Source organism: Lutra lutra, chromosome 2, assembly GCF_902655055.1.
Source record: "Lutra lutra chromosome 2, mLutLut1.2, whole genome shotgun sequence".
NCBI lineage: Eukaryota > Metazoa > Chordata > Mammalia > Carnivora > Mustelidae > Lutra > Lutra lutra.
Genome location: NC_062279.1, coordinates 99,684,473 through 99,696,619, shown reverse-complemented (window position 1 = coordinate 99,696,619; position 12,147 = coordinate 99,684,473). Strand labels below are relative to the sequence as shown.

The 12,147-nt window shown below is 37.6% G+C and overlaps 1 protein-coding gene across 5 annotated transcripts in view; it reads right to left on the bottom strand.

Moving 5' to 3' along the window:
* The window catches only part of RAP1GDS1 (Rap1 GTPase-GDP dissociation stimulator 1), a 155,101-nt gene extending 143,256 nt beyond the window's left edge, over positions 1-11,845 (bottom strand). For 4 of the 5 annotated variants that reach the window (XM_047718030.1, XM_047718034.1, XM_047718032.1 and 1 more), the window contains exon 1: positions 11,638-11,844. In XM_047718030.1, the coding sequence (XP_047573986.1) occupies positions 11,638-11,641 (4 nt within the window). In that variant the 5' untranslated portion in view covers positions 11,642-11,844. Of the gene's footprint in view, positions 1-11,637 lie in introns of all 5 variants that reach the window. The other variant, XM_047718031.1, reaches the window with a different exon arrangement.
* Positions 11,846-12,147: the final 302 nt, after the last annotated feature.

Here is a 12,147-nt window from a genome sequence, read left to right as displayed (position 1 = left end):
GAACAGTCTTCCATTAACCTATTTGAGTAAATAAGTAAATGAGTAAATCCTTGATGTGAGTGTGTGTATATGTGTGTAGGTATGTGTATTTGTGGATGTGTATATATGCGCTTTTTTTTTTCATTAACAAATTGGAGCTGGTCTAGTTTAAAGAACAGAACACTAGTATCGGATTAGGAAATTAAGATTCTAGATCTGACACTACCCCTAACTCAATGTGTGATCTTGGACATGTCTCTCAACCTCACTGACCTGAGATTCTGACCAGTGTTCCCTACCCTGGACAGAAAGAGGCCATGATATGGTTGTTTCAGGCCCTGGATCTTACAATTCCAAAAACCATGAACAATTTTAAGTCTAGTCAACCTTTGAACAACACAGATTTGAACCATACAGGTCCAACCTATAGTGAGTATAAGGGCCTATTTAGCCAAAGTGATTCCATCCGGTTAAACAGTGATTTTGTTTATGCAGTAAAACTTAAACTGACCCTGCGCCGCCTCTCCGCAGGGGAACTTACTTAAAAGCAAGTCCGGGACTTGCTTTTAAGTAAGCGGTCCCAGGTAACAAAGCCCAAATACAAGGGCATGTCAGGTCAGGTGGAGATAACTGGCCCCAATGCAGGGGTGAGTCGGGTCAGGTGGAGACATCCAATCAGTAAAGCGCGCGTACTGTCTCCCTAGCTACCAAGGAGTGTGGGCCCCACCTTTTGGGCACCAGTTCTGACCAAGGTGATAGGCTAGTTCAAATAGCTACTATGGGTAAATTGTAATTCAATTGGCCACCCGTGTGTGACCTAGCATGACTGTGCAGCTTTCTCTGTGTGTTACAATCTCACTGGCCACCTGTGTGTGGCCAGGCCCAACCACATGGCCTCTGCTCTATAAAAGTTAGTCTGTAAGGCAGGGAGGGGTTGCCTCTTTGTAAGAGACGGCCCTGACCAGTCAGTTTGACGGCTGGTTTGATTCTCAATGCTTGGCGCGAAATAAAGCTTTGCTTGACCTTCGCTTTGTATCAGTCTTGCTCCTTTAATCATGGACCCATTATTGGGGGACCCAACAGTGAGTCCACTGTATTGTTTTCAATACAGTACAGCACTGTAAATATATGTTCTCTTTTGATTTTCTTAATTAACATTTTACTTTTTCTAGCTTAAAAGAATACAGTATGTAATATATATAACATACAGAATGTGTGTTAATCGACTGTTCTCAATAAGACTTCAACTGTACGTTATTAGTAGTTAAGTTTTCAGGAGAATCAAACATTACATGTGGATTTTTTTACTCCGTGGGAATTACATGCCACTAACTCCCATGTTGCTCAAGGGCCAACCATACCTAGATAAAAATCTAATTTCTGGTTTCTTTTAAAAGTCCCCAAATCTTTCCCTAGACTTTCCCTTCCGTAGGCTCATATTCCTACATGGCAAAATGGTTATAGTTGAGTAGGGAACCCCTATTTTATGTTAGGCTCATACCCTCCAGTTTGCCATAGTCCCACCATTTCATGTTGTATCTCCAACTGAGACCCAGTGTTAGTTGCCATTCACCATGCTTTCATTGCTGTTCTTACTACAGTAGAGAAATATTTTCTCACTTTTGTCTTTTACCAAAAGTGAGAAAATGAAAGACATTTTCCAAGAAAAAGGGAGAAAGCATGTATCTTTATGGAAATAAAAAAAAATATTTTTGTTATTTAATATGTTGGGGGGGATGCACCTGTGTCAAAAGATTACCATTTAACCCTCCTTAATCATATAATTTCTTCATTTGAGTTTGGGAACCCTGCTACATGTGTTGGGAAGTTATTAAAAAATATATCTAAGGAGAGAAATGATCAGATTCACCTTTTAAACAGAGTACTCAAGCAGCATGTAAAAACTGGTAAAGAGGGGAAATGCTGAGGGAAAGAACATCTGTTACAGAAGAGTGAAATGGTCTCAAGAAGGGGTGATAAAACCCTGAACTGGCAGGTAGACAGTGGACTGATTCAAAGAATTGTTAGAACTTAGGGAATCTCATGGCTATTAGAAAGATAAAGACTAGATTTCAGGAATGACTGACTGGATGGGTGGTGATACCATTCACCGAGCTAGGGAATTCACAGGCTTTAAAAGTAGGGGTAAAGGTGGGGTAGTATAGCAATTAATCTATAGCAGAAATAGGCAAATTACAGTCCATCTCCTGTTTTTGTATGGCCCAAGGGTTAGAAGTTTTACATTTGTAAATGGTTGAGTAAATCAAGAGAAATATATTTCATGATGTGAAAATTACGTGAAATTCAAACTTCAGTGTCCATTAACAAAGTTTTACTGAAACACAACTCACTCCTTTATTTATTGTTTATATCTGTATTCACATTATGATGTGGTAGGTAGACAGAAACCATATATATATCATATATCAGTTTACGCTCTGTTTGAAGTACTACAAATTACAGTGGCACAGATGTGCCTGTCCATTGTTTCAAACGCCAAGTGTATTGTCATATCACAACACTTCATTTTGATCATTAAGTCAAAACAGGAACTATATACTTCAAATGCCATGCTTTTAAGGCATTATAAGTGGTGTGTGGATTATTTTGTTATTGCATTAGATAGCAAACCAATGTATCATGCAATGACACTATACCTACACTGGAAAAATTCTACACCTATATTACCAGACTAAACATTCATCATGTTCACAATTCATAGGAAAGTAATTATCAGAGAAATTAGAAAATATAAAACACAGTTGCTCATCACAGCCGAATTTCTTTACAAAAATAAAAATGAAAATGAATCTACAGAGTAAGTTTCTAAGTGGCTCACTTATTAACCAAGCAAGGAAAGCTGTTTACTTATGGTAAGCTGAACTGTGTTCTGAATACAACAATCAAAGAAACATTTGGCGAGGGGGTGGAGGGTGAGAACACAACTGTTTGAGAATAGCCTTTCTATCATGATAGCTACTTGAAGAGGTAAGGACACAGGGAGCAATATCAATATTCAACTAAAAAACAAAGTACATGATTCTAAAAGATTTCCATTGGTTTTTGATGAGTTGACAAACATTAGTGATACTGCTTAATGTTATTTTTGGAACACTGATGTCGAGCACGACGCAACTAAAGAATTAGCCTCTATGAAGAGTCTGCGTAGAACAATAGGCAAATTTATTTTCAAATCTGAGAACATAAATTAATTCAGTACAACTTGAAGTGGAATCTGCTAAGATGTGCTATAACTGATGGTGATAAAAATGTGACGAATGGAAAAAGGCTTAGCTGAACAAACTTACAAAGTTTATGAAATGTAAGGTATTTAAAGCCTATGGTTCTTCATTATATTATTCATCAGCAGGCATTTTATAAAGAAAATATCTTAAACTATCATGTATTATTGAACCAGTAGTATCAATTTCATTCACTCTCACAGACATAAGCATCACCAGTTCTATATACTTGGTAAGTAGAAGCTGAATACCCTGACTTGCCTCATCACACAACAGTTTAATGGCTTAGTAATCAACACTACGGTTTTGTTATTTTGTAGCTCAAAAGTGAGATGAAATTTCTGGGAGAAAAAAATAAAAAAGATACACCTTAACCACTATTATCAAACAATGAATGCCTCTGGAAATTAGATTTGCTGCAGATTTGATATTTCCTAAAATCTGACCTGAAAATCAAGGCAATATAGTGCTTATATGAGAAATTTCAACTATGCTGTCACTTTGACAACACTGTTGGAAACACAAGTAACCATCAATCTGTTATATACACTTACTTGTGCAGTCAAATGTTAAAAGAAGAAGATCTCAATGCATATACAAATTTGCAACAGATATATTTTGCAAGCTCAAGCTATGGTTACAGCAGTGTTTTTCAAACCTCATTTCAAATGCAAAAGAAACTTTTATACATCAAAAATACACTTAACTAAGCAACTGAGGAGCTTCTACCTTTCTGTCAGAAGCAGTTAACCTGCAATGTAGTAGCATGCTAAACAGCAGATATCAAGAGAATAAGAATATAAAAGAATTCTATAAATTCCTTTCATAGAAATGAATATGCTCATTAATAAAATCATATGCTCATGACTGATAACAGTATTTGGCGGTATCTATCTGTGTAAAAACATGTTTCAAAGACAAAATCCATTAAATCACATTATAGATCTGTATTAACAAATGAACATCTGGATCAATTCTGATGATACGGTAACTCTGAACACCAATTAAGTGAAATACTATCTGAAAAACAGAATTATAATATTTTCATTAGTAGATTTGTATTGCAATAACTTGTGTTCACTTGATGTCATACTTTGAATTCAGTCAACAAAATATTTGTGGATATTTGTTTTCTCTCATCATATATTTCTCTCTTATGTATGTAATATCTTTGATTTTACCTATTGGCCTGCAAAGCCTAAAATACTTAGCATCTGGCCCTTTATGTAAAAAGCCTACAAACCTATGCTCTATAGCGATGCTATTGAAAGTGCAACATCATCTGCCAATGTCTTGACAATGCAAATTCTCAGCCCACCCAACACCTACAGAATCAAAATTTCTGAGGGTGGGCCCAGTAATTTTTTCTTTTTAAAAAATGCTACATGATTCTTAAGTAAGCTAGAGTCTGAGAATCACTGCTCTAAACAGGATTTTAGAGAGTTAGTTCTCTTCCCCTGCATAAATTGTCTGATTCTGTGAATCAGTAAAATGGGGACAGTGTCACCTACTTCACAGAATTGTTGAAAAGATTAAATTAAAGCATTAACATAATTGACATCAATAATTCTTATTAAATGATAATAGTAATTATTAATTCATTGGTGTAGTAAAACCCTCTTGTACCAGCCCATGAGACATGATTATTAAATTTTTAGGAATTTTATGAAGCAATTATTAAAACAGCCATTACTAACCTTATAAGCCTAAAGAAGTTATGTTTAAAATAGGTATTAATACTAAAAACTCATAACTACTTAATTATTTTACTACATTTCACTATTATCTGTATCTATATGATGGATCTACTATATAATGGTTTGCTGCAGCTCATCTTTTCCTAACTATACATTCACAGGATATCAACAACCACCACAAATCAGGGCTTTTTTGGAGAAGGGCTTTTGGTTAAACATTAACCATCACAATTCTAGTTAATCATTACTAAAAATTGCATGATGAATTTCATTTTGAACTGAATGAGTCTGAATTAACTATGCATGTAGAAATATTTAATAATCACCTAGATTAAAAGATAGCCCATACATGTATATGTGCCTACATATATATTTTTTTTAAATTATTTATTTATTTATTTATTTGACAGAGATCACAAGTAGGCAGAGAAGCAGGCAGAGAGAGAAGAGGAAGCAGGCTCCCTGCTGAATCCCAGGACCCCGGGATCATGACCTGAGCTGAAGGCAGAGGCTGTAACCCACTGGGCCACCCAGGCGCCCCTGTGCCTACATATATTATAGTCCATACATGTATTATATAAAGTGCCTATGTATAGTGCAAACATTATATATAGTGCCTACATATTATATATAACATATGTAGTAACCTATATTGTTAAATGTATGCCTACATATACTATAAATATAGTATATGTATGCCTATACTGACTACATATATAGTATATGCACGAGTACATATGTAATAATATATATATATACACATATAGTATATGTAGGGACTAATAGCATATAGATAGTAGTTGAAGTCATAAATATGGACAAAATTAAGCAAAAACAGCCTTTAGAGCAGAGGACAGATACAGAGCTCATACGGAAAAAATTCATTTTCTGTACAAAAAGTTAGAAGGACTTTGGAGTTTGTAAGCTATAAACTCAATTTAACACTTCCATTTATCACTATCCTAATTCTCACTTTTAACTTCTAGAATGGTTCTAGCAACAAAAGTTTTATAAATCGATATGCTGAGAGAATGACATTACTCTGCAATTTGAATCCAGCCTTCATATCTTACACAGTATGAGTAATGGTATTTTAGGCCATTTAGTTAGACAAAGCTAACAGGTTGTTTCAAACCCTGAAGTGCTACCTATAGACATTACTACTTTAACACTAAAGAAAACTGAATTATATAAGGATCATCATGGCATATTTAAGACAATGATATTGAGTATATTTCAAAGTTCAGTTTCAAGGAATCACAGAATTTTATAACCAAAACAGACTTCATAACCTACTGATAGCTTCATTTATTATTGCTCTTTTCTCCACAAGAAAGAACTGTTTGCCAAGTTAAATGCCTAGGAAAGTATAAATTAAGTATAAATTTAAGTATAAATTTAAGCATAAATAAATTTAATAAATATATCAAATATTAAATGTTAATATATTAAATATTAAATAATATATTATAATATTAAAGTATATTAAAGTATAAATTGTTATCTGAACATTTGATTATCTAAAGTTAACATGAAGTTCTCTAAGGAGTGGATCTTCCCTCTCCACTCCTCCTGATGTTTTAGTATTAAAAATTCAGGTAATTGTTTTTTTTTTTTTTAAGATTTTATTTATTTGACAGAGAAAGAGAGATCACAAGCAGGCAGAGCAGCAGGCAGAGAAAGAGGGGGAAGCAGGCTCCCTGCTGAGCAGAGAGCTCGATGTGGGCTCAATCCCAGGACCCCAAGATCATGACCTGAGCCAAAGGCAGAGGCTTAACCCACTGAGCCACCAAGGCACTCCTAAAAATTTGGGTAATTCTTATGGCCACTGCTGGTGCCACCAATAACACCAGAATTGCCCAAATTCAGGTGACCTTGAATCTCTGAAGAGGAAAGCCACACTATTTTCCCCAAAGGCACCCAGAAACTTCCATTGTGAAAGTTAAAACCCAACAGTTCTCAAAATGAATTCGGGCTATCCTAACTTCCCATACAGTAGTACTAGAGACTTCAGAATATGACTCTACCAAAGATACTGAATTTAACCCTTTTCCCATCTGAAAAAAAATAGGTATATGGGACACAGATATAATGCCAACATAAGGAAAATTGTTGAACTAGGCAATTTGTCATTTATGATCTTCTAAAATAATAAATTTGATTACCACTTTACAAAAAAAAAGTATCACTCTAATTCACAAAAAAACAAGTAAAAGTACTATTTTCTGCATTTATCTGTGAAACCATTCCTGAACTTAAAAATAAAAGAGGGGGGAAAATTTCTCTATAAAGCTAATATATATTTATAGAGGAAAAAAAAAAAAAACTCCAGGAATTAAGAGTATAGTAAGAGGCATAAATATAACTAGAGAAATCCCAAATTCACAAAATCTAATAGTAAATAAAAAGTAATAAAACCATTCATCAGTAAAGAGTGTATTTTAGGTAAAATGCCATGTAAAATTATAAAACCATTTCTAAGCTCACTCTGCACAACAGATATTGCAAGCATAAAAAGTATACTACACTAAGACATAATGACATAAAAATAGAATGTCAAAGAAATGTGAAGCACTATGGTGAAATTACAAATTATTCTCAGGCAAGAAAATAGCATGTGTCATTCCATGTAAAGTGCAACGTTTTAAAAAATGTTTAAAGAAACCTATGCTTACTTAACATATCTTTAAATAGGTCAAGGGATATAGCATGAATACATAGTGAATTTTTAGTTCCACTTACTTGTTACTCAGCCTCTACAACTGACCTCCATATCTACTATACCTTTTAAAGCTGCTTTTTAGAAAATATCCTGGGTAATATCCTAATCAGACCCTATCAACACAGATCTTTTTCTCAGTCCTTACCACTCTGTCCCAAAGCAATGGGCATTATTGACCATTTAGTCTTTAATGAAACTAGCCACAGGCCAATTTTAGTCTTTCACTCCTACCTACTTCTCTTTCACTGTGATTCAGTGTCATTCAGTCTCATTCCATTCTTCTTCCCCAACAATGGGTTATTCCTCAAGATTCTTAACATTGGACAAATTTTCTTCTCTCTGTTGCCTCTCAGCCTCCAACCTAACTTGAAATATCATCTCAGGATATTTATGGATAACTTCCTATTCAAATCCTCTCTTAAAAGTTTAAATAACTGTTTGTTAAATTTTTTTCTTTTTACCTAGTTTTTACCTAAATATTTTCTTACCTAGTTTCAGTCAGTCAACAAATATTTACTGCATGGCTACTATGTGCCAGACACTAATGTTAAAAATGTATTCAAAACCTAATGAGAGTCCTTGTCATCAATGAGCAGAGAATCTAAATGTCCAACTCATCAGGTCCAAAATTGACTGTTCATGTTTCCTCTTCCAATGGATTAAATATATATTAATAGTTCTGCATTTTCTTTATCGCCCAGGTGATACTATATGTCTTTCTCAATTCTATATTCCTTTGGTTAGCAAGTAAATCCTGTTCTTCATTTGCAACATTCTATTTCCACCTCCACAGCCTAGTTCTGGTTGGTAAATATTTTCATCCAAACTACAACAAACACCTTCTGAAGTGTTCTCTATTTTTTCATCTAACCCATCCCTCAATCAATTAACAGATTAATTTTCTAAACCACAGATGTGATCCATCACTTAACTACATAAAAATGTTTCATAGTCCCTCAACAGACAAGTCAAAGTCCAAAAAACCTCAACTTAGCATTTAAGGTCCTCCATTATCTGGTCTTTACCTACAAATACTTTTTTTTTTCTCTGTCACCCACTCTTACCTTACCTTTTGCTCCAGCCAAACATGGCTATTTAATCATCCTTGAGTGGTCTTTATCTCTATGTCTTCATTTGTGCAATATCTCTCCTGCTAACCCCATCCTAACAGTCTCCATTCATTTCTACCTTTCAAAAGCTTAACCAACCTTTCGTTCAAATAACATCCCTCTTCTAAAACCTTCTCTCCGTGCCCTGAATCTATAATACATGTAAAAGTCTTTTATATCACTTATACTTTATTTCTATTACAGCTATCTGTGTACGTATCATATTGTTCCTATTAAGGTTATATGCAACTTGAAGTATGAATGTCTTATCTCTGTCCTCCCACAATTCATTGTACATGGGTGATATTCAATAAATATTAAGTACATAGTGAATTTATGATAAAATATCTATTAGAGCCATGGCCCATAAGACAATACAGGAAGTTTTCTTCACTTTCTTACAGAGAGAAATCACTGCCATGAGAATATTTTTTTTAATCACCTTATTTATTTCTTAGAAAGACTTTAAAAAGTGATTTCTTTCCCACCATCAGTCAGGATACCTCTTATGTACGTATCAATTGTTATAACTTCCTTGGCTCCAAATATGAAACTGCTTCACAAGGTTTCAATTTTATGTTATTGCATATACCTAGTAATCAAATACCAAACCTCCTTACCATGGAAGACAGCAGTGTAGAAGGAAATGGTTTGCCTAGAGGCTACCCCAAAACCCATACCTCTGAGTCAACCCAACTTTCTTTTTTTTTTAGTAAGAAGAGGACTCGTAGTATAATTATACTTCTCTGTTCCCAATTCCTCCAAACCTCCATAATATCTACCAACCTGAATGTTCAGAGCCAATACTTTCAGGTTCATAATTGAAAATAATAGATAGGTTTTAAGTTCAACAGCGAACTCACCAAAGATTTATTGAATATCTACCATGTGGAAAGCACTATGGGGTACACAAAAATTAGTTAAGACATAATTCACATCTTCAGGAACTCATGACTAAATGCACAACACACACACATAAACAACTCCATTATAAGGCAGATTATGTAAGTGCTAAAAAGCTTCCAACAAGGTACAGAGTGTTATGAGGAGACTGATTTAATCAAAGAATATCTGAGAAGCTTCATATGAGAGATGGGTTTCTATCTGTACATTCTTTGAAATCAAGCAATAACATTCAAGATTTGAAGATCAGTTATTTTTAAATAAATAATTTTAAGTATTTTCATTCTTAAGTATGCAAAAGAACTGAATTTTTTCTACTGAAAAGATTCTGACTCAATGTGTAAGTTAAAATTTTATTTAAATGGATTTTTTAGCTCACCTTGAAATATGGGTAAATGTATTTTACAGGCCAAACTTGTGGCCTATAATTAAGGAGAAAAAATTTGTATGTTCAGGGAAAATTCACAATGTGTTCAATAATCTGAATTAATACTTATTTAAAATTCTACTCCTAGAGAAAAGCTAGGTCCGTATGGGTCACCCAATTTTACATAAATTTGTTTAGCATACCAACAGTACATTAAAAGGGGGGGGGACTGATTTGAAAATAAAATTCAGGGCCATAGATTCATTTTTCATTCATACCACCTCCTCCTCCAACACTAGCCTCTTCCCAATATATGGCCAAAGGTCTGAAACAGAGCTTGGAGGATGTGCTTTTCCAGTAAGCTCCATCGACACCATTTCTGGATTTAGATACTTCCTTGAAGATTCTAAGTTGCCGTGACTGAACTCTAGACGTGTTGAGCACTGTATTGACAGATAAAAGAACCACACATTCATTTTAGGCTTAAATAACTTGCACGGAAGGGGTGGAAAAAGTCCGAGTTGACAGATGCGAATGCAGCAAATTTTAAAAAGAGGAAATTATAACAGGAGTGGAAGCAAACTAGGAACATGTCGAAGTATGGTATTCCAAATTGCTACTATTAAAAAAAAATTCGTCTTTTAATCACAGAACTCATCAGACGTTTTTGTAATTACTGATCTTAAAACTTCAGCAATATGTTATGAAAAATTTTTAAGATAAATTATATGTAGGTTTAGAAAATATATTTGGTTTTAAGTATCTCACCCTGTTAAACAATTTCTTGAGACTAACCATGCATACAAAGCAACTAAAATCAGATTATGTAGATTAAGGCAGGGAAAGCTGGGAAAGAATAACTAACATGTAAGTTCGGTAACATGTTACAGGGTGCGTTTCCTCCTACAGCAGACATGCGAAGGAACCGAAAAAATGGGTTGAGCACAGCAATATTGCACACTGTAGTCGCCCAACACGAATTCAACAGCTAGCGGTTCTCTCCATCCCTCCTCACGTTCCTCGTGGCCTCTGACAAGTCATCCTTTCAACCTATGAGACTGTCCGTTCTCCCCCATCAAAAATAATCTCCGTGCAGGTTGTACAATCGCCCTGACAAACTACTTGCTCTCACTTCCCCGCCTCGGGATGAACAGTCCTCAACACGGGGAAAGGTCGCCCTGACAGGGAAGTTACGCGAAGTGGTCTCTCTCGCGGTCAGACCGAGCCTCTACACCAGCAGACGCCGGGGAAAGGAAGCGGGTGGCCTCCGGAGAAACCGGGATGGGGCAGAGGATGCTATCCCGCGAGGCAGGCTCCGCGGTGCCGGGGCACCCGCTCCGGCAGGAAGAATGGAGGAGGGGAGGCGCGGCAGCGAGGTGCCCGAGAGCCGGGCGGCGGTCCGCCCCGCGGCCCGACCCCACCCCGCGCTCGGGACCCTCCCAGCCCGGGGACCGGCGTGCGTTCCGCGTGCGCCGACTCTCCCCGGAGGAAGAGCCACTGTATTACACGCGTGGATTGGAGAAATCCAGCAACTTTGCGCGAGAAATGCTTCCCACCCTGCAACACGCCGAGAAAGAGAAAAATGTCAGGCGATGACGGGGGAGGAAGGATGACTTACCCATGTTTCTCCCAGAGGGTGAGGAGCCAGCAGGGCGAGGCGAAGGTCTCTGGTGCGGGCGGCGCGGTGCTGTGTCCTCCCTCTACCTCAGTCTCTCCCACAGCCAGGGAGGGACCCGCGGGGGGCGGCCGCCAGGGAGGAGCAGCTGCTTCTGCTGCTGCTGCTGCTGCAGGCGGCGCGGCCGCGGCGGGGACGAGCGGCGGGGGGCGGGGCGGGGCGGGGCGGGGCGGGCGCAGCCTGCGGCGGGCGCGGCTCCGAGCGGGCGGGCGGCGGGGACGCCGAGCCGGCCTGAGGAGCGCCTGCCTGGACTCGCGGCCCGGGAGGGCCCCGCCCTCTCCACAGAGCATGCTCAGTGCCATCACCCCTCCCCTCCTCCCCCGCCCCCGAGGCAAGTGAATCTGAGCGTGCGGGTGGGCGTGTTTGCGGACCAGCTGCAGCCGCCGCGCAGCGCCTTGATGGCGATCGCTTGAGGTGCGGCGGATGGGCCAGAGAGGATAGAGCGCGGGTATA